The sequence below is a fragment of the Scomber japonicus genome, chromosome 7, assembly GCF_027409825.1.
Source record: "Scomber japonicus isolate fScoJap1 chromosome 7, fScoJap1.pri, whole genome shotgun sequence".
NCBI lineage: Eukaryota > Metazoa > Chordata > Actinopteri > Scombriformes > Scombridae > Scomber > Scomber japonicus.
The window spans coordinates 24,541,860-24,564,978 of record NC_070584.1 but is presented as its reverse complement, the minus strand read 5'-3'; the positions used below and the strand labels follow the sequence as shown (position 1 = coordinate 24,564,978).

Below are 23,119 nucleotides of genomic sequence, written 5' to 3'. Positions count from 1 at the left end.
CTCTGTATCTTTCTATCTCTCTCTTCATTGTGGGTAGTTGGGCCTTTATCAACTGGAGGCTTCTAATTCCTGCAGTGAAATCCTCTTAGGATCTATGCTCTATTTCTGTTTGGTCTATAGGGTCTTTTTTAGAAATCTCCATCAGACCAAGCTCATTGGCTGGAAAAGACGCACGCATGCACACAAAAACACAGACCATCCAGCAACAGATAACTCAGTGAAGTGATCGAGTGTAGATCAGTGCAAGGTTAGCTACTGATACAGGGAGGACTTCACTGTGAGTGTGAAAGGTAAGGAAACTTCTTTTATTATCTGGACATAATTGAATCAAATCAACTAAAAATATATGTAGAAATGTGTAGAAATAACACATTTGGTTTTGAATTGGTGTAATTTGAGAGAGGTTATTTTGTCTATATGTTTTTACATGTTTTTCATACTGATTTGGGGAGCCCTATTGATTTTTCATGTTTTTCATTTATACTGTTACAACATAGATTATCTTCCAGAGAGATTTTACCAATTTGGATTAAGTTTCTTTGTTGTTTTAAAGTAACTGCTTCTGCAAAGGATAAGAACAAAGAGGACTTTCTTTTGGTTCGGTGTTTAGTCATGGGTTTGTGTCGATTTAAAAGTATCAGCTGTCTACAAGTGTTCACTTTGTATCACTCATTTTCCTGCACACATACAGTATACATAAAGTAATTTAACATTTACACATGACTTCTTGTGCTCATGCTAGAACTAATCAAGATAAATCTCTTCTTGTGGATTTGAGGGTTAAGAAGTTGCTGCAAAGATCATCAGACCAGATCAGCATCATGATTGCACACTAATTGAAACTCTGGGGAAAGGCTATTTAATCCAATGACATGTCTGCTCTGCTTACGTCACACTATCGACTGATCCAAACACTGACATCACGCACATTACAAAGCTCATGAAGTGTCAGATGCATAACAAAGCATGCCAGCCAAAGTATACATGACATTTCAAGAAGCTGCACAATTACAACTTTTCTGCACCTAACTATTGTTAATCATTTTGGCACATTTGTTTTCTTTAAATGTTCATATTGTTAGTTGCCAGTTACATCATTTCCACATTAAAACAGTATCTCCAAGCGTTGACAACAAGCAAGAGAGCTCTTTAGGTGCAGTAATCCTCTTAGGCGGCATTACATTAATTAAATATCATGGGATTCACTTGCTGTCCAGTAGCTCTGTCACAGCCAAAAGATTTAAAATCTGTACCTGTACAAGTATCTAATTAGAACTAACAAGTGTCACAAGTCATTAACTGTTATGAAAAAGTACAATGATTATTCAGTCAAACATCAGCACATTCACATCAAATAATGGATGACTTCCTTTAATTCAGTCTAATTCTCTATTTTTTGTCTCACAGGTAGCTAACCAGAAACATGTCTGACAAAATTCTTGACTTGGAGGAGACCGCAACCCACACAGGTGAGTAAAGGCAGTGTTTCAAACAGTACTACCGAACAGGAAGTAAAAGGCAAAGTCATGCTCTAATCCTGTTTTTCTTATGCAACATATGTGCAGTCAGTATCCTTTCTGGCAGGTTGATATAGAGCCTTAAACCCTAATACCAGCCAATGATTCATATCTGCACATTGTCATTTTACAAAGGAGTAGTAGTCATTTGGCCCGACATTGCAAATATCATTGATAACTTGTGCCTTGAGAGTAAACTTTGAGGATAGTGCTCCATGAAACCACAACCCGCAGGACTGGAATTACATTGTGTCTGCCTGCCAAAAACTGAATACAAAATGCTTTTTGTCATGTCCACAGGTCCTAAAGGAGTTATCAATGACTGGAGGAGGTTTAAGTTGGAAAGCATGGAACAGGAAAACTTGCCACCTGCAAAAAGGGAACTGCTGAGACAGATGTCGACCCCAGGCGGGCCAAAAGACGACACCAGAGGAAATCTCAATCGCAAGGTATAACCAAAAGATTACTGTAAGGATGGAGGACTTTGATGGGCAGCAGCAAACACTCTGTGCTCTTAATTGTGATCTTTGCACACTGGGCATTATGTAACAGCTACAAATAAACCTGTTGGCTAATGCCACTGTAAATCTCTTGCGCTGTCTAGCACAAGCAATGGAAAAAGAAAGTCTGTTGGCAATGACAGCTTCTAAGAATTACAATCTAATTTCAGAAAATTCCTGCTTTAAAAACAAATGCATCTATTTAAGGAAATCCTTGCATCTATTAAGGATACCGTTGCGTTCTTACAAGTTATAGTACATTTTGCAACACTGTAGCCGATAAAGATTGTAATTATTGTAGTAATTTTTTTTTTCAGATGAGTGTCCAAGAGTATGAACTGCTAAAGGAGGAGGACGAAGGATGTCTGAAGAAATACAGACGGCGATGCATGCAGGAGATGCATGATAAACTCAGCTTTGGGCCCAAGTTTGAAGGTGTGCATGACCTGGACAGTGGAGAGGCATTCCTACAAGTCATTGAGAAGGAGCACCACACCACAGTGGTGGTGGTCCACATCTATAAGGTTGGGATCAAAGGTTGTGAGGAGCTCAACAACTGCCTTGACTGCCTGGCCACTGAGTATCCCACTGTAAAATTCTGCAGGATTGATGCTGTTGCATCTGGTGCTTCGGAGCGGTTCTCAGATGAGGTTTTGCCTACACTACTGGTCTACAAAGCTGGAGAACTACTGGGAAACTTCCTGGCCTGCACACAGAACCTAACTGAGGAGTTCTTTGCTACTGATGTGGAGGCCTTCCTCAACAGCTATGGCCTGCTGCCAGAGAAAGAGATGCCTATGTTGGAAGATGAAGAAGAAAACGATGTAGAGTAAACAAAGAGTTTGTCTGCTGAGGAAGAAAGGAAGCTGTCTTGGATAGTTGGATATAGAGCTGTGAAAGACAATTTATAAAATAAATTATTTGTTTGGGCTACAGCAAATAGAAGAAACATAACATCTCCACTAGATCACTAATGTTTGAGGACCGTTATCTTAAGGAGAAATTGTTACATACAGCTGGTGAAGAAACCTCAGGTGTCCCTGATGTGGGAGCTCTCAAATATGTTGGGATCCCCTCACCACCACCCAGACAGAAGCCAAAACCAGCTATACCACTGTATATATGCTATAATGACTGTAATTAATAAAGAATTGCAATCTTTTACTTTGCAATGTTAGGAAATATTACATACTGTATGTACTTAAATTATTCATTCATAGACTTTTTGTAGCATTTGATTGGATTGATCTTGTACACTATTTATAAATCCAAGATTCATCCAACGTGACATCCCTAAATATGATATATTTAAACACATGTATATGTGTGGTCTTTGTGTTTTTTTTTGTTGTTTTTTTGCCAAATTGAAAATTAAAAAGCCCACTGAGTAGAACAACCACTTTAACTTAAGTGGCCAAAGCAGCCTGTGTGGAAACAATTTTGTGTAAACACAGCTTCTAGCTGTCCAACATTAGCAACCCCTGCTTTTGTGTTGTGGGCGGTGCATATTGTATCTGGAAAAAAACATTCATGGCCTCTGCTATGGTAACACCATCAGTGTAACATCATCAGTGAGGAGTTCATCTGTTCCTGTGTGTGTCATATTGTAAAAATGGGAGAAAGTCATGGGAATATTCAGCCAGGAAACAGTTACAGTGTCTTGGGTTTTCTCATCATATTTGATTACTCATGTGATTACTGTCTTCGATTGTGTCCAGGTTTATGATGAAACTTAGCCCAATACGTATGTATGTTGTTCAGAATAAAGATAGTAATAAAATTGTTTTGGATTGCATTTTTTTTATTCACAAAAAAACATACCAGTACATCTAAACTGAAACTTTTGTGAATGTTCAAAATTTAGGACAAACAAGGTGTAGAGCATGAACATCCTATGAAAATGTTCACAGGTGTTTGATCAAAAATCACACTAAAGGCAAAAAACAAATGACAGATTCATACACTGTACAAGTAGCTCCCAGAAATTTTAATTAAGTGTTTTATAATTGTTTCATTTCTGACCAGAGGCCTTACCAAGTCCTAACAATTTGACAATGCCTGACGAAGATCCCTGGTAGAGATCTCTGTTTGATTCTTGCCATTAATGTTCAATATTTAGTCATGATATTTTATGGATGAATCCTTCAGTAATTATTTTGGTGATCTTAAATTTCCTCCAGCATTATCATAAACCTTTGTTGTTTTCAGTAAAACGTCTCAACAGCTATTGGTTGGATTTCCATTAAATTTGCTATACACATTCTTTTCACCTTCTGGGTGAAATCAACCTGAATTCTTAATTTTTCATCTGGCATCATTATGAGATCAAAATTTCATTAGTTTGACAAAAAAACTGATGACATTACCTTCAGCATCAGCTATAGTTTGTGTTTTTGCGCTAAAGTCGCACGCTAACTTGCATGCTAACTTGCTTACTATCAGTAGCCTATGTATAGGATTCACATTCTGAGCATGTTAATGTTAGCATTTAGCTCAAAGAACCGCTATGCCTAAGTAAAGCCTCGCAGATCCACCATCATGCAAGTACAATAGAACAGTCTGGTTCATTCATCTACTGTGAGTTTCTACTTTGGTGCTTTCCTTTTCACGTACCTCTGCGGTCACCATGTGTCATCAAGCAACTGCTTTTGTGTGTGTGGTGGGTAGATGATCTTTTAAAAGTTCTAGCTCCATCTGGGGTACATTTTACCATGCATTGCTTAACTCCTCACCATTATTTTCAGATTGTCACCAGAGATTTAGCCAACAATGAAGTTACACAATCTAACATGAGGAGTGTCGGCTCCAGGATAGTGTTCTTACCAAACCACTCTAACCTTTCACAGGCCTGCAAGTCATGATGACAATGCCAAACTAGATACGTGTTTGTGTTAAGGACGTTGAATCAACAAAAAAAGTCTTTAACTGCATCCATTTTTTTTATATGTTTATAAGCTTGAAAGAATGTTTTTTCAAAAATGCAATGAAAATAATCTTACCTCAGTGTATTAAAAACACATGCTAGGATACATACCTTTGCAGGAGACATCTCTTTTCTTTCCCGCCAAAACAGGTTGTCACATGCTGAATAACCTCATCTGTTAGTCTTGTAGCACTGACTTGACTCCCCTGTGACCCCCGTGACCCTCAGGCATGCCAAAACCACAACATGAAAGCTGTCATAACGCCGATGGTACGACTTATCTCACCAACTTGATATTTCTTTGTGTTAAGGACGATTCATCAAAAAAGTCTTTAACTGCACCCATTTTTATATGTTTACAATTTTTAAAGAATGTTTTACAATAAATCAGTGAAAATAATCTTACCTCAGTGTATTCAAAACAAAGGCTCCAAGGGAAGTAAATTGCAAAATACACACATGCCAGGGTTACATACCTTTGATGGAGACATCGCTTCTCTTTCCTGCCGAAGCAGGTTGTCAAATGTTAAATAACCTCGTCTGCTAGTCTTGTAGCACTGACTTGACTCCCCTGTGACCCCTGTGAGCTTCAGAAATGCCAAAACCACAACATAAAAGCTGTCATGATGATGATGCTACGCTTGATATCACCAGCTTGTTATTTCTTTGTTTATGGACGACAATCCAAAAAAAAGTCTTTAACTGAATCCATTTTTTTGTTTACAACTTTGAAGAAAGTGTTTTTACAAGGAACAAATGAAAATAATCTAACCTCATGGCAAGTAAAACAAAGGCTCCAATGGAATTAAATTGCAAAATACTCACATGCTAGGATACATACCTTTGCAGAATACTCCTGTCTTCTTTCCTGCCAAAGCAGGTTGTCAAATGTTAAATAACCTCCTCTGTTGGTCTTGTAACACTGACTTGACTCCTCCATGACCCCTGTGAGCTTCAGGCAAGACTTGCACTACCAACCCAGAATTAAAACTGCCAAAAAACATCAACACTCACATACATCCTCTGTTACTGAAGGGGAAAGAGGTTTGCAACAAAGGCAGACCATTGACAATATATGTCCTTAAAGATGGTATGTGTACATTTTAGGCTGTCAAATGATTATAAAAAAAGAAGCAATTAAATGCTGAATTTCAATAGTTAATTGCGATTAATTGCATTTTTGATTGCATGTTTAAAATTCTATTATTTTTTCATTTCATAAGATATTAAGTCCATATTGACAATGTAAAGCAATTCCTATCTTGATCTTGTATCTTGATCAAATGAATCAAATGCAAAAAAAGTTACTTTATGAACATGATTTTTAGATTTATTTCAAATCAAAATGAGCCTGAGATAACATAATGTCTACTTCAAAAATATAGCTTGCCCTAAACAGAAAAGAAATGCTACAATAGTGAATTGACAAAGTGCATGAACAAAATGTACAGCACATTATAATAAAGTGCATAAAAAACAAAAAATACTCTATAGTTCCATTATCTTTGAGTTCAGTTAAAACAAAAGAAAAACTGGTTTACTCCAAGCACTTCTTTGCTTTAACACAAAAAACATGTGCCCAGTACTTCTCTCTCTCGCTCCGTTCCAGTGATGGGACATTCCAAGGAAAGTCACAACTATTGGCGTAGACAGTGCACAGGATATGACAGAGGTTGATTGCTATCCATAATAGTGGTTTTGAGTGGGTTTAGTCAGTGAGCAGCATTTTTTATTTTTTTATTTTTTAAACAATCCTGACAGTCCTACTAAATGTATTGTTTTGGTTTATTTAATTTAAAAATGTTTGTTTTTTTAAAAATGACTAATCTTGGTCAAGTCCAGTTGCTATGTTTGTTTTGTGTCATTTTCTGAAGAAACATGCAGCTTTTCCTTTACTATTACAGCATGTACCATGAAAACCGGTAAATAAGACGCATTGGTGGCAAGCTTTTCTATTAAAGACTGGTTTATTTAAATGTACCAGTAGCTATTCATTAATAAACATATGTGTTTATACAAGTAATTCCAAAACTATTTCAATTTTATTTTATTTGAAACACAATCAAAACGAACAGTGTGTTGGGTTAATAATAAGCTACGCTAATGTTTTGGTTTACTGAACTCAACCCCATATATGATATATTAACAGTTCTGGCTAGGCTAGGAGTTTCAATTAAACCTTTTTAAAAAACATGATATAGCTGTCGCTGCACACACATTTTGCACTCAAGGTGCTGTAAGGCTGACCTGGTACACTGTCCTTGGACTCTTCAGCTTGAAATTGAGGTCTTCAGGAATGCCTGCACCATAAGCTCTTTAAAAAACATCTTCTCAACTCTCTTTGATCCACCCACACACATCAGTCTGTGCAGGTCTCTTCAGATGTCCATGAGGTATAAAGGAGTAATCATCTGCACAACATGACAGGACCACCATGAAAAATGAATAATCATTGTACTTTTTCCTGACGTTTTCTCTTCTGTACTTATTAACAGTGCGATCTAATTCTTCTGCGAAGTGACAGTCCTTTTTTCTTCATAAATCTGTCACACCAGCTAGCGCAGCCTCCCCCAAATCTCTTGCCACCTCAATCACTTTCATGCAAATCATATTTTTTGACACAGGGATCAGACACTGTTCTTGCTTCTCAATTCACATTGAATCCAATTCCACTCTTAGCTACAAACATCTTTTTGCTTCTATTAGCTCTTCCACCAGGTTCAGCAAAGTCAACAAGGTGAAGTCACTATGCAGCTGTAACTCTTTCTTGACAATTTCTCAGTGTTGCCATGTTGACTTTGTTCACATTGGAAATACTACTATCTCTAGCGTAAACTAGTTGACCTCTGCCTGATCGGCTATCGGTATGCACCACGGCGTGATGAGACCTGGAACTTATAGCGGCATCTTCTGGGTTCACATTGGATCCAACTTAAAGACCTATAACCATATGCAGATCCTACCACTCTCTGCATTTTACCGGTGGGACACACCGATGTATAAGACGCATGGCATTTTTAAATGAAAATAAATAAAGTGTATCAAAGGTGCATCTTATTTACCATTTTTTACAGTAATGCTTCATCAAAGTGTCATTTGATGATGCATAGTCCAGAGATCTACTGAGTTTTAAGTAGGCCAATCTTCTTATAGGATTATGGATTTAGCAGTCGTAGTGGTAGCCTCTGTCCTTTTATGTTTGTTTGAGTCTAAAGACAAAAAAAGGTTATAGTTCTCCCAATCCCAATATTAAACTGAATCAAATGGGATCATATACAGTATGTCAGCTGCTATGATTTGATATCTATTTAGATGAATATACTTTTGAAATCGCACCTCAATTTATTCTAATGAGTCTACTTTTATGTGGTTTCATGGAGGTAAGTTCCAGTAATCTCTGACATGTTGCCTGCAAAAGGGCTCTTCACTCCTAATTACTCTAAATGCAATAGCTGATGAACTGTGACACGCTAACACATATTTCTCTGAGGATATACATGTGTCAGTGTTTTTGCAGCACCACATCTGGCATGGATTGCATAGCCTCTAGCTTGTAATACTTCACTTTCACAATGTAGCGTGTATAAGATTTATCAAAACCCTTTTGATACCTCATCCAAGGTGGGTCAAATCGAGGGCAACTGGACTTGATTGCAGACATCTAAACGCATTTCACCTCTCATCCAATAGACTTCTTCAATTCTAACTGGCTGGCTTGTCTGGTTTCTAACTGATGGACTTCTGATGCCTCCTGCAAGAGACAAAGAGAGAATTTCCCAAGATGCCCAAACATGTGCATCAGACTGATCCATGGCCTACTAAATGCAAGAGTGGCAGAAAAAACACCAAAGAATACAATTTTACTATTCAGACAGAATATGCGTGCCATCACTGCCCCACAAAGTTCACACCACCTAAAGGTGCTTCTACATGGGAATATGCCTCTCAACCTCAGCCACACATCACAGCCAAGTACAGTATGTGTGGCATTCTTCCAACAGGGTTCAATGAGAGCAACACAAGTCACTACAAAAATCTAAACCTGGGTTGAGATAAGATTTACCTCAATACAAGATGACTCATATGTAAGATTGAAATAAACAAACTAACCATTTTCATGTGACAAGGCGTATTTTGCATCAATATCCAGTAAACGCTTGTACTTCTTCCAAGAAGCAGGTTTACTGAGTAATCTGGATAAGTTTTCTGAGTAAAATTCTGAACAGCTTTTATCAATGCTCCTACATCATGAGGTTTTCCTCAGCAAAGTTGCCCAGATAATTCTGCAAACCCGCTTCTTAGAACAAGCCCCACAACATGGATTGACTCATCGAACCAACACTCCTCTCAAACAAATGTTTACCTCAATGTTTACCCCTGCACCGACCCTCTGATCCCACCCCCATATCTGACGTTTTGATTCCTCCCTTGTTTATACTGTTTCACTAATTGGAGAACTTTTTTTGCTTTTGTGTTTGGACTTGTGGAAAGGCCAGCTGCCATGCTCTAGTTCACTCACATAAAAGCCAGTTTCACTGAGGCGATGTCATGACACGGTAGTAGAGGTCAGCACTGAGATCTATGGCCAAATATGGACAGCGGATGTGGAAGAGATGACATAACTCGCTGGCTGCTCGCTGGGTGTGATCATGAATGGAACCCCTTTTTATGTCACTCAGTTTAGATATTTGTAAGTTCCATATGACTCATTGTTTTCAGTTATGAAGTGAGGTTAATGTTATAGTTTGACTCATTTACTTACTAGATTACACTTACACATAACTGTTTTTACTAAAAACAAAGATGGGATGAGCAAACAGAGGGTTAAGAAGAGGAGGGAGGATAGAAGTGATCAGTGCTATTAGAGGAAGAATGAACAACAAAGCAGAAAATAAATGATATAGTACACATGCCACCCCCACACCACATTTCACCATTGTGCTGTTCTCACTAGTGTTTCTCACGCAAGGTTCCCTTTACTCATTGTTTGAATGAATGGACAGGGATCAAGGAAAGGGTAGGCGGATGGGTAAAATGTCTTGACCAACTCTAACCTTTAACTTCCTACACAGTAGTTGAAAGTTTACCCCTGCCTTTGTTTAGTGTCATGTAGAACTTAAAACGTGACAGCATGAATCACACATCTACAACCTCAAAACACTATGGATTGCAGTGTAAGTGTCCATGTTTCTGGGTTACAATTGTGTGACAAGTGCTGACAACACCCAACATGGCTGACTCAGATTAATAAGTTTGCACAGCAAGTTGCTATAGGTTACTGTACATCTTATAATCAAGGTGTGACAGCCAAGTGTAAAAAAAATGGTTCTGCTGCCTGGAGCAAACCTCTGTCTTAACTCTTCTCATGTTCGTGCCATCAGTCGTTCGTCTTAGAGAAGTATCTCCTTGGTTATGAACCAATAAACCACTCAGGTATTTGTCAAAACTGGTCCAGACAGGGTCTGAATGCCTACCAGGCATATGTCACCAGGGACATAGTTAATAAATCACTGAAACTAAAACTATGGAAGCAATTAAAGCCCACATATGGAGAAATAAATGAAACTTAAAGTGTGTCAATCAAATATTAATAATTGTGCACTTGTACAAAACATGTGGTTTAATGAATTCAAAGTCTTTGAATATCCCTGAATTATAAATAAAATTATACTTTGGAGCATGGTTAGGTTAAGCATAACCCTTACCGCACCCACTAAAGGGAGGGTTACATTTCTTAAATGTTTTCATATAATTTTTAAATAATATTTTCCTATTATCTCCCTAAATTCTGATCTGAATGTTGTTTCAATTCCTTGTAATTATAAATCATGCTTATTTCAATCGAACTAGGTTTTTGTAATTTTGAAGATATTTAGTCGAGTAAAGATCAGGTCTTTTGACAAAAACAACTATGTATATATTTGTGATTGTACAATATAAACTTCAAATGCCCTAATATATTACCAAAGGACAGGAGGTCAATGTACTCAATTGTCATCGGAATCATTTATTTCTGGTTACTTTGTAGGCAGTAGGACACGTTACAGCTCATTGTGGAAAGTATTATAGATAGACAGAGGGCCACACGTGAGTAAAAACTAACCTTAACCCACTTTTGGTTAACAAGGTTATGGGAGACAACCACAGCTTTCTACTGTTGACAGTACAACACTGGAACACTGTGACATTTCACAATGCAGAAATGTCCTCACAATGAAACATTTTTATTTTTTTTAAATCATGATGCCTTTTACTGTCATTGCCACATCAGAATGAATTGAATCAAACTGGGAGAGGGTTGTTATTGTGGTTTGTGGTTTGCTCTGTGTTGTTATGGGTTATATTGTTTTCTACCTTACTGTAATACAACTGTAATCTGCTTTCTCTTCTTGGTCATATCTGGACTTCCCAGGAGTGCACAACTTAAGCTTCTCCTTCGACATTCCTAACTGAATTACATCCACTCCCCCTCAGTGACACACAGGCATGTGTACAGATGCACTAACACACTCCAGTAGTTATAGGGACCATCATAATGAATTGCCTAACCTGTACACTAACCTGAACTCTAAAACCAAATATGAGATCTCCAACAGCCGTTTGAAGTATGAATGAATGAATGATAGAAACACACACACACACACACACACACACACACACACACACACGCACGCACACACATACACATACTATGTCACTTTACATACAGATGTCTTTTAGTAGTCTATGTTTTGGCTCCATCTACTGACTAAGAAAGGAATATGATGTTTGACACTGGAAGTTTTTTTTAATTTTCATCTGCTGAAAGTGGAAAGTTTCTCTGTGCTCATTGAAAAGCCAGCCTTAAGTGGTGGACCTTAGAGCATTATTATGACATCACAAATTGGTAGCCAATCCTGGTCCAACAAGTGTGACGAAGCCTCCAGTGCACAAACACTGAGAATGGACTTTCCAGTGGAGTTGGAGACATCTTGTGTCCAACAGGAAAATGTCTACCATTTGGGCAATGTGGGCCAACCTAGTATGTCCAAAACAAAATATGGAGTTACAAGGTTTCCAAGCAATAGCAACGTTATCCAACTGGAATAAACTAATAGTTGTTTCCAATAAGGTTTAGTCTCATGATTGACTGCTTTATTAACCAATCATCACATCTAGGCAAGTGATCATTGGTTAGTATGAATACACTGTGAATAGGTTGTATCAACAAGTGTATTGGAAAATTATCACCTAGCGGAAAATGGACCGCACAGGTGGTAACCAAAAGCCCAGCAAAGTATAGCGTTTTGGAAAAGGCAAAAAATTAAGAAGAAGGTTGGAACATTTATTAATCATGTGTGTGTGTGTGTGTGGGGGGGGGGGGGGGGTTAATTAGGGAGAAGGACTAGATATAATTTGAAGTATTTTAACAATATAATTAATTTTGTTTTGGGGGGGGTGGCATATCGGACACAAATTATCAAGTATTTTTTTATATGCATTATAAAATATGTCTTAAGGGGATCTTTAAGCACCGACTGCCAATGTGCATGGAAACCCTTTTCTGCCAATGTGATAAAAAAAATATTTATTACAGTGAGAAACGTATTCAAAATAATGAGAAGCTATCTCAAAAAATGAGATACTGCCTCAAAATAAAGACTTAGTAACTCAAAATAATGATTTAGTAACTCACAATACTATCTCAATATAATACGAATTTATCTAAAAATAAGGAGATACCAATATGTTTTCAATGATACTGTTCTGGTCAAGTCAAATCTATTTGTATAGTACTTTTCTTACACAGTTATCAAAGCCAATTTTTGCTAATGTGATGTGGGTGGGAAACTTTCTCAAAATAATTATTTAATATATCAAAATAATGATTTAACCACTTAACGCACGCTGTTCCGTTTACGGGACGGGACGGATGTTAGGAGGTAGCCACAAGTTCTTCTGGATGTTTTAAACACCAACCCTTAAACATATATATTCATGCCGTACATCGTTGGAAAGCTTAGATTGTCCTGATTCATTCAAGACCACTCACGACTTATATGGTTGCTCACAGCCGTAATAGTATTAGCGATTAGCTCGGCTAGCCCCTGAGCTAAGTAAGAAAAGCTATAATGCCTACATACCTTCAAAGTCTTCCCTTTATCCACAACGATCATCTTATGACTCAGGACTTTCTGTACAGCTCGCCAAGTATCCATTCTTGTGAAATATGAAATCCGTTTCCATAAAACCGAAATACTTTCCTCAATATGTCAACATGTATTTAGTCCAACACGTAACGTAATAACACAAATAACAAACCATATACGGTCCGTGTACGTAATTTCCTGACCTGCACGGCCATCTCAGAGTACACGTGACTAGATGTTTACGACCGTGAGCCTCTTCTGCTTCTGACGACACCACACACAAGCCAATCGGTGTTTAGGATTAGGCAGTACATGTCTCCAAAGCCAATGAGGACTTGTGACCGACAACAATGACGACATGGCTTTGATTGACTGCTGTTCTAGCCTATGGAAATATTCGGTGAAATGAAGTTGATAACCTTTTAGCCAATAGTCAGAGGTTTCCAACGGTGTATGACACTAAGCTATTAGTTTGGCTGTCCATAAACAAACTCCAAGCGTAACCGGCGTGCGCCCTGTGCGTAAAAGAGTTGAACCATATATCATTACGCACTCGGCATTTTGGTACACGGTTGGTTCTTCTTCGACTTAACATATGTCTTATACCAAAATAAACAGATAGATAGATAGATAGATAGATAGATAGATAGATAGATAGATAGATAGATATGGCCAAACAAAAAATATGGTTATATGTAATAATAATAATAATAATAATAATAATAATAATAATAATAATAATAATAATATGGCGTCAGCTTTCATTAGAGACCAAGATTTTGATTGTAGGCAAAGGGGATGTGAAGTTATAGGTGTTTGATTGCGGTTATACAGCTTTGGTAACCAAGTGTCCATTTGGAGTCTCCAAAAAGGACCTGAGGAAAACGCATGGACATACCTGTTGAAAAATAATTCTGAAAAATTCATCTTTTGGTCTTTTGACTCCAAATTTGGACCGCATGAAGCCAACCCCATCATTGTAACCTCTGCCACTCTTTGTCAGTAAGTCACAGAATCACACAGACACTTTTACAAGAATCCTGAGTGTTTCCTTTCCAATGATACCAGACACATCTCTGAGTCTCAAACTATGTGGGATCTGTGCTGCTCACAACTTGGCCATGTCGTTTAGGCTAACAACATACAAAACAGGGGCGTGTGTTAAGTGGTTAATATCTCAAAATTATGACTTAGTAAGTCATAAAATAAGTCATTATTTTGTGATAGAGTACATAGATTAACTACATTTCCCACAATGCTCTAGTAGTCGTGACAAACTCAAATCGCAAACTGCGCATGCACGCGGTGCTCTCGGGGAAAAAATGGCGGCACTGCTGCTGCAGGAGTTTGAAAGCTCCGAAATATCAAAGCTACCAAAAACAATTCAGAACAAACTCGAGAAGATCCTGTCAGATCAGCAATATGAAATCGATTCTTTGAAAGCACAACAGGAACAATTTAGAGTCGACAGCGGTAAGACATGACTCGTTATTTAGCTAGCTAGCGGTGCTAAAGTGCTCACCGTGTAATGAAACACGTTTGAAGGACTGAGCAAAGTTAAAGTGAATCATTTAGCTTTGGACGATTCTAACACATACACTTTCAATTGTAGACTGTTCAATATGTTTTGTAAGGCTTTAAGAGGTAGTCCTCGGTAACTCCTCAGATCAGCTAAAATGTGACGCTAACTAATGCTAACCTGAGCTAGCCTGCGTAGCGTCAACATTGTGACATTTTCTGATGTTTGTTTTTGTTTGTTTGTGATCATATTTCTCTTCTTACAGAGCAACACTTCTTTGAGAAAGTGAAACAGCTTGCTCAGTGTCAGGAAGAGTTTTTATCCCAGACTCAAGAGCACATTAAACTCAAAGAAGAGTTGACCAAGCTCGGTAATAGTGAACTTTTTAAAATATTGTCTGTACTTAGCATTACCTTGATTTAGCTTTTCTTGGCTATTAACAATATGATTTTGGCTTTTTCAGTGGATGAACTCAAAGGTGTGCGTGAGAAAAACAAGGAATATGAAAATGTCCAAGAGAGGTTGTCATCAGAGCAGGTATGGCAAACAAAATACGCTTTGTTTATGTGATGTTTAATCATTATTCTTTGAGAAACAAATAATGATATATAGCGAGTGGCTATAAGTTTTTGTGCGGCTTAAACTTGTGGCAAAGTGTTAGACATCCTACCACAAGATGAAACCTTTTTATTTTGCTTATAAATTCGAGAAAGGGGCGAGTTCACCACTCTTTTTCGCATCAAGACCACATTAGACCAAGTCAATCCAGATTTCCTATACCTGTCAAATCTGGATCAGAAATAACAAGGACACTCCCGGGGCTGATTGAAACAGACTTTCAGATTTGTTAAACATTTATTATTTATTTATTATTTGTGGAAACTACAAAAAGGCAAGGCAGTTTTATTTTCAGCATGCTTTACTTAAAAACATACAATTTGAAAAATAAAACCAAAACCCAATAATAGGGAAAACATGGAAACATTAAATCATACATTTTTTAAAAAACAAAAAAAACCCACTAATAATAAAAAATAAAAACAAAGTACAGAAAAAATAAAAACTAGACTAGAATAGAATAGAGCATTAAATATAAGTTTGCAGCATAAGCAATTTGCTTTTAAATCATTAAAAGGACATAGAGTGCAAATGAAAGATTAAAATGTAAAGTGCTTTAAAAGAGCTCAATCATAAGCACAGGAGAAGAGAAGTGTTTCTAATCTGGATTTAAAGATGTTCACATTTGGGGCTGATTTCAGTTCTGCTGGTAGTTTGTTCCAGATGTGTGCAGTATAACAGCTAAAAGCTGCTTCACCATGTTTAGTTTGAACTCTGGGCTCAACTATCTGACCAGAAAAGGGTGATTTCCCTGTTTTTTCCCACCTGTGCAGACCACAACCAGGGCAGAACCACGATACTTAGACGTATAGACAATTCCTGGAATGACCATGTTAATCTAGTCCAGATTTGACAAGTCTATGTGTACAGTGGATTTAGATCTGGGTCTAATGTCTCACGTGGTCTTTTTTCTGTTTTCATAAGCCAGGTTTTACAAAAGTGGGTTTAAACAGCTTTAAGGCTTTTGCTATGATGTCTAACATTTTTTCACAAGTGTAAGTAGTAAACAAACAGATTCAGCCTCCAAATATCATTATTTCCCTTAACCCCCAACTGGAAGCAAACTTAAACATATTCTATGTTCCTGTGTGTCGTTGCATATTATATTATCTGTTCTAATTAACCCAACCTATATCAATTGTATTGAGGGTTTACATGTTAGAAGTGGTGCTGTTGCATCTACACGGTAGTAACAGGAATATTTTCCAAGAGGTACATTTCCCTTGCATTTCCTTAAGTTTGGCTATGGGCATACTTAATGGAGATCAGATAAATAAGCATATTTAACTCTAACGATGTGTAAGAAGGACTGAGTGCTTAAAAAGGCTGGTAAACGGGACACAGTTGCAGTCAGTTAAACATTCATCAAGAACTGTTTTGTTAATCATTTCAGTCATTTCCAGGCAAAAAAATAACAAATATTCTCTAGTTTCAGCTTCTCAAGTGTGAGGGAACAGAAAAGTGAATATATTTATGTTTTTGGTCTGTTGGTCAGACAAAGCAAACTAAGTGAAGATGTCACATTAGAGAAATTATAAATGGGAAAATGGAAAATATTTTCACTATTGTGTTAACACTTTATAAACTAGGCAATTAACACAATGAGTGAGAAAATAATCTGAAGATGAGTCAATAATTAAATTAATCATTAGTTGCAGCCCTATTTGTCCGTCAGAAAGGCTTTAATTGGACAGAATAAACGATGGAGCGAATATTTTCCATACTAAAGTGAAATGTGACCATACCTTTTAATTCAGCTGAATGATGGGGAAAGCGATGACCACTAATACTATGGATATAATCATTACAAGTATAACTTCATTTGCAAGCCATGCCTAGAAATCACTGTGATTAATATTAAGACGTTTGCCTTTAGACGGTGCTGTCAAAGGCCAAGGAAGAACTGGAGGGAGAAAAGCTTGAACTTGTACGAACACTGGAAAGGAGATCCTTGGAAGTGGAACATTTAAATGGTATGGACAAATGAATTAGTCTAGAGACTTTTCTTTAAATGTTTTGTATTAACATACTAATCAATGTTTTGTTTTGTTTTTGTTGTCCCACCAGATGACTTGAGGCAACTCAATGATAAGTTGGTGGAAGTCAACACCTCTAAAATGGCTCTGCAGATGAAGCTGGATGAGCTTGAAGCAGCTGAAGTCAACATTAAAGTGAGACATACTGTTATTCAGATGTGTTTACAGAGGAAGTGACTTTGTAAAAAGCTGTTATGTTCTACTATACATGTTGTCTTATTTACAAATTACTGAATGATGTTGTGGTGGTTTGCCATTTCAGTACAAGGAGAAGCGTATGGAACAAGAAAAGGAGCTGCTGAATGGCCAAACATCTTGGCTGAATGAGGAGTTGAAGGCCAAGAGTGAGGAGCTATTGTCCCTGTCCCGACAGAAGGGTAACGAGATCCTGGAACTGAAGTGCAACCTGGAGAACAAAGAAGATGAGGCATGTTTCTTTATTTTACTTTACTGTATATATCCATCTTACAGTGATAATGAATGTAAACACCTGAACAGAGATGGTGTCTGGATGCACTTTGCACTTTACTTTATAAACAGTCACATTCAACTTAGTGCTCACTGTCATGGTCAGAACTTAATTATATTTTTGGTTTTGTGATTTCCAGTTGACCAGACTCCAAGACCAAGTGGCCAGTTTGAAGACTTCAAATGAGAACCTTCAGAAACAGAATGAGGACATGATCAGCAAGCTGAGAGAAGTATGTGTGCTGTTTCTTGCAGCCTCCCAAAAGTTTGCAGTTTGTCTTTTTTGGGGTTTTTTTAGTCGGACAATAATCACATTTTGGTTGTGTGTATTGTAACAATTGCAACTATTGTAACACTCACTGTGAAGTTTAATAATTGAAGTGAATATGTGGTTGTTTACTCGTTTTAGTCCAAGGAGCAGCAAGCCACCATGGAGGAAAAGTTCAGAAATGAGCTGAATGCCAACATTAAGCTTTCCAATTTATACAAGGTATGTTCCTGTGTTAAAACAAACTTAAATAATCTGGTACTTTTTACTTTTACTAAAATTCCATTTTTAGTCAACAAGGTGTCCTTGTTTCACAGATATGGAATAAGCAACCTCTTCTTTTATCATATATTAGATAAATATTATGTATTTGTAGTAAAAAATATAGTAGATGCCAACATTAACCTTTTCGTTGTGGCGGCAGGGAGCAGCAGCAGATTCTGAGGCAAAAAGTGAAGAACTGAGTCGAGCAGTGGAGGAGTTGCATAAGCTGCTGAAAGATGCTGGAGAAGGTATGAGGCTACCACAATAACCATAACTACCATTCTCATTATTTAACATATGGTTAAACTGTATGGTTTACCTGCTAAATGGGTTTCCAGTTGTTGGTACTCCCAGTCATTTATTCGGTTTCCTCCTGTCACTGCAGCAAACAAGGCCCTTGAGGGGAAGTTGCAGGAGATGAATGGTGCCACAGACAACACTGTTGCTGAGCTGAAGGAGAGGATCCAGGGGCTCGAGAAAGAACTGGACAATGCCAATGATCTGCTGTCTAATTCTAAACTTAGAGGTCAGTTGGGCCAATTTTAAATTGTGTCCAAATCTGTTAAATACAGGTTTACATTGAGGACATATACTTTTTGTGAAGTTGATGTGATGCCTTGTAGGGGTTGTGTTAGTTATATAAATTACAATGACTTATGATCTATGTTTTCCTTTTATATGTCTAGGCCCTGTCGGCACAACATCTTTGATCACAGAGGAGCAAATGACAACTATGTCTCCAACAGCAGCTGCTGTATCCAAGATAAAACCCGGAATGAAGCTAACTGAGGTATGTGTAGTTAAATATCAATGCCCAAACTACAGACTTTATTGTAAATGCTCTTACTTGGCTTGCAAGAATGAGTTTTCATTGATGAGCTCCAGTAGACTGACACAAATGGATTTCCAATATCATATGATGTAATGCCATCTGTAGACCCTCTCATGGCTCAGCTGCTGGACAACAACATTTTCATTCCACTGTTAAGGACTAATTTGATTGTTTTGTTTAGTTTCATGTGTTATTTTGACATAAGATTTTAATTGTATTTATTTGTTTTTGGCCAGTTGTATACTGCCTATGTGGAGAGCCAAGAGCAGCTGCAGTTGGAGCGCCTGGAGAACAAACGGGTCAACAAATACCTGGATGATATCGTGCAGGAAGTGGAAGCAAAAGCCCCTATCCTCAAACGGCAGAGAGACGAACATGAGCGCATGCAGAAGTCAGTGGCCAGTCTTTCCACCAAGCTGGAGCAGGCTGTGACGGTGTGTATTGGTTTTCTTTGAAATTGAACAGGGTGGGGTAGTAATGCTGGTAATTTTCTTGTTTTGAAGATGTAATGTCCCATATGGATTTAAAGTCAACACTGATTAATTATATTTTCAGGAGGTGCACCGCCTGCAGAAGGAGGCTGATGAAGCCAACAAGCGCTCCTCTGTCCTGGAGAGGGACAGCCAGAGGTGTGAACTGCAGCTCTCAGACATGGCTCAGCAGGTGGGTTTGCTATCATCTCCCTTCTTATGGGGTATATATTGAAATTCTTTATTAGGACAACCCACAAAATACAACACAGCAAAAACATTTAACAAAAAATGTTTAAAAAACAAATAATACCATGATAAAGACAAACAGAATACATTAAAACAAAATACAACAAAAGCCCAACAAACATACATGCTGATTATAATTATTCTTAGAAAATGAAACTATAAATAGGTTCCTGTAAATGCTTACTTTCAAAGTTCTTCTTTACGTTGCTTGTTAGGTGCGTGTGCTCCTTATCGAGCTGGAAGAGGCTCGTGGAAACCATGTGATTCATGAGGAGGAGGTTAGCTCAGCCGATATCAGCAGCACATCTGAGGTGATCAGTCAACACCTAGTGACGTTCCGCAGTGTGGAAGAGCTGCAGAAGCAGAACCAGCGTCTTCTGGTGGCCCTCAGGGACCTCAGCGATGCCCAAGAGAAAGAAGAGCACGAGGCCACCGGCAATAAGTATGTCTGACTCTGTGCTGGTTTGACTTGGTTCCATGTGTTTCTTGATGTCTCACCAGCCAATTCAGTGATTGGCAAAACATCGGCTATGTCAACATCACAGTTTCACCTGATTAAAATGATAATTATGTTATGTACGGTAAAAAAGTCAGAAATCAATATGTCAGATGGGCTAATCAGTATGAACTATCACAGGCGTGGTGAGCTGGAGCAGAGTTTGGACAAAGCCCAGGTTGAGCTGGAGTCCCTGAAGGAGCAACGCAACCAGCAGATTAAGATGACTGAGTCCATTGTGAGGCAGAGGGACATGTACCGTGTGCTGCTGGCCCAGGCAACAGGAGTCAGTTTCCCTCAGCAAGGTAACACACAAGAGATCAGTCATATACTAATGACAGTTTGCATAAAGCTTCTGGAAAGGTTTAATGATTAGATGGCTTTTCATTTTTAATGGTGTTCTCCAGCAAATTATAGTTCAGATTCAGTCAGATCTCAGTGTTTAACTTATACAGTCTTATTATAGTTTGCCCTGTGTGGCTGAACTGAAGTGTTTTTGATTAAGGTACACCACCTGAGGAGTTCTCCCTGACCTCCACCCCACGGCGCTCACCCGCAGCCACTCCCACCACAGGAACACCCACTGCACTCATCTCCATGGCAGCAGAATCTGCTGAAGCACTGGAGGCCAAGGCAGCTTTGCGACAGGTGAGCTCCATTTTTGCCAAAAACTGAGTATATCTGGGTTTTTTTTTTCCTTTTGCATCCATTTATTAAAGCTAAGCAGGTACAGCAGGTGTGTTCATCTCCACAATGTAATGGTTATATTTACTTAGGAGCATTTTGTAGATTTGCTGCATGGTGTATGTTTTAGCAGTGCCCGCAATGTGTTCAATGGGATTACATCTGTCTCTAACTCTTGTAGATCCAGGCCTGATTATGAAGTATTACCAGATTAAAGTAATCTCATGGCTTCAGCTTTCCCAATTTCTGTGAATTGTTTGAAGAATAGTGTTTATATTCGTGGATCAGTATGTGCGCGTACTGTTGCCCACTGCAAGTGACATGCTTTTGTAATTGTATTACGTTGCCACTAGAGGGCAATGTGCCTCTACTGGGAGAATCTGTTTTCATACTGGAAAAATTCTGACACCTTTTTAGCTTCTCATACCAAGCAGAATTAATTCAGTCTTAACTGCAGGCTGAAACTCATAAACATTTACATATAAAGACATACTAACTACACACCTGTGATTAATTTGTATAACTTTCAGATGGAACTACATTCATGGAAAGTTGTATACAAGTTTAACAGGATTTTACTTCAGATATGAAAGGGTTGAACAATTCCCTCTGTTAGGGGTGAACATTTAAATTATTTGAGCAACGTTTCAGTCAGTCTATAAAAACAATGAGTGATAGTGAAGCTTAACTAAAAAGGAAACTTTATTTGGTACTGTGTGTCCATTGTTCCCCATCATGTTTAAATGTTTCTTTTGTGCGAAAAAGGTATTACAAGAATAACCATAGGAAGTAAGAATGTCGGTTATATCTGCAGTTGCAGGAGGTGTTCACTACCTATAAAAAGGAGCGTGTGGAGGCTGACAAGGGACTGACTGGGCAAAATGAGAAGCTCCAGGAGCAGCTTTCTGACCTCCGCTCCCAAAATGCAAAGACATCCACACAGCTCGAGTTTGCTTCTAAGAGGTAAGTTTGAAATACATGTACATGAGCAGGAACATAAGTCTGTTGTTTGTCAACCTTTTACACGTTTAAATAATACACAAGAGAGCTCATAGACAACTAGAAAAATTACGTATCTCAATAATGTCAGGTACGAGATGCTGCAGGATAATGTCGAGGGCTACAGGAAAGAGATTGCCTCCCTCAGAGAAAAAGGACAGAAGATGACAGCTGCCACACAGAAGCACGAGCAAACCATCCACACTTTAAATGAAGATCTGAGAGCTGCAAAGGAGAAGCTTGCTATGGCTGAGGTTTGTCTTTGTTCTATCATCCATTTACTTTTTTAATGGCAATGTTTATGCCCGAGTTAGTTTTTTTCCCATTTCTTTAATCACTGAGGAAATATACATCAGTCTTTGATTTTTTTTTTACTTCACCTTATCTCTCTCTCTGTCTCTTAGGGCCGTGCTGAGAGCCTGCGAAAGGAGAGAGACCTGCTGAAGCTGGTTGAGTCCAGGTTAAATCAGGAAAAAGAGACAATCCTAAGCCAACAGCAGAGCCAGAACCTGCTGCTTTCCAACCTGCAGACCATTCAGGTAATCTAACAGTTTCTCACTCAGTGTCACACACAGAAATAAAGATGGTTCAAAATGTTAACTGTTGGTTTTGTTGTTTGTTTGTTTTTTATTTAGGCCACTCTTGAGCGTTCAGAGACTGATACACGTCAGCGCCTCAACGGCCAGCTGGAGAAACAGGAACGAGAGATCTCCCAGCTGCAGAAGAGGCTGGAGAACGAGGTGGAACAGCGGCATCTGCTCAGCAGAAACCAGGAAGTAAGCAGAGATTTAACTGTTGTCAAGGTGTTTTCTGCAAGAGTACAAGATATTTCCAATTAAGTTTGACTTTATGAGAACTCTAGGTCATGTGATCTTGTAGAAGATGCTTTTTTATTTGTAGTTATCTTTTTCTCTTTTTTTTGTCCATGCACAGATCCAGGTAATGGATGCAAAGAGGCAGCTGGAAACACAGGTGGCTTTACACCAGAAGACCAAGGAGCTGCTGAGTGCTGCCGAGTTGGAGCTAAATACACACAGACTGCAGCAAGGCAGCAACGAAGCACGCCACACACTGAGCACCCCCTCCACGCCCATCATCAGAGGTTGGCACTAACACACACATACAGGGACAACACACTCAACATGCA

The 23,119-nt window shown here is 38.3% G+C and overlaps 2 protein-coding genes across 2 annotated transcripts in view; both read left to right on the top strand.

The window, feature by feature from the left end:
- Positions 1 to 1,423: 1,423 nt before the first annotated feature.
- pdcb (phosducin b) lies at positions 1,424 to 2,850 on the top strand. The gene is made up of 3 exons (XM_053322640.1): positions 1,424 to 1,469; positions 1,818 to 1,966; positions 2,335 to 2,850. Exons 1-3 carry the CDS (start codon positions 1,424 to 1,426, stop codon positions 2,848 to 2,850), a joined length of 711 nt encoding a protein of 236 aa, XP_053178615.1.
- An 11,541-nt stretch (positions 2,851 to 14,391) lies between these two features.
- tprb (translocated promoter region b, nuclear basket protein) overlaps positions 14,392 to 23,119 on the top strand; it is a 22,954-nt gene continuing 14,226 nt past the window's right edge. Inside the window, exons 1-21 of the mRNA XM_053322645.1 lie at positions 14,392 to 14,542; positions 14,854 to 14,958; positions 15,052 to 15,125; positions 17,083 to 17,179; positions 17,274 to 17,377; positions 17,505 to 17,669; positions 17,851 to 17,943; positions 18,120 to 18,200; positions 18,403 to 18,490; positions 18,628 to 18,768; positions 18,929 to 19,032; positions 19,311 to 19,508; positions 19,630 to 19,737; positions 20,009 to 20,235; positions 20,431 to 20,594; positions 20,795 to 20,937; positions 21,788 to 21,936; positions 22,064 to 22,226; positions 22,377 to 22,511; positions 22,608 to 22,748; positions 22,906 to 23,074. Coding sequence (XP_053178620.1) covers positions 14,392 to 14,542; positions 14,854 to 14,958; positions 15,052 to 15,125; positions 17,083 to 17,179; positions 17,274 to 17,377; positions 17,505 to 17,669; positions 17,851 to 17,943; positions 18,120 to 18,200; positions 18,403 to 18,490; positions 18,628 to 18,768; positions 18,929 to 19,032; positions 19,311 to 19,508; positions 19,630 to 19,737; positions 20,009 to 20,235; positions 20,431 to 20,594; positions 20,795 to 20,937; positions 21,788 to 21,936; positions 22,064 to 22,226; positions 22,377 to 22,511; positions 22,608 to 22,748; positions 22,906 to 23,074 — 2,800 coding nt within the window. The remainder of the gene's footprint in view (positions 14,543 to 14,853; positions 14,959 to 15,051; positions 15,126 to 17,082; positions 17,180 to 17,273; positions 17,378 to 17,504; positions 17,670 to 17,850; positions 17,944 to 18,119; positions 18,201 to 18,402; positions 18,491 to 18,627; positions 18,769 to 18,928; positions 19,033 to 19,310; positions 19,509 to 19,629; positions 19,738 to 20,008; positions 20,236 to 20,430; positions 20,595 to 20,794; positions 20,938 to 21,787; positions 21,937 to 22,063; positions 22,227 to 22,376; positions 22,512 to 22,607; positions 22,749 to 22,905; positions 23,075 to 23,119) is intronic.

Coding starts and splice junctions, on each gene's coding strand:
- pdcb (XM_053322640.1), top strand. CDS start 1,424: ATGTCTGACAAAATTCTTGACTTGGAGGAGACCGCAACCCACACAG. Junction 1,470..1,817: donor GGAGACCGCAACCCACACAG/GTGAGTAAAGGC, acceptor TCATGTCCACAG/GTCCTAAAGGAGTTATCAAT. Junction 1,967..2,334: donor GAGGAAATCTCAATCGCAAG/GTATAACCAAAA, acceptor TTTTTTTTTCAG/ATGAGTGTCCAAGAGTATGA.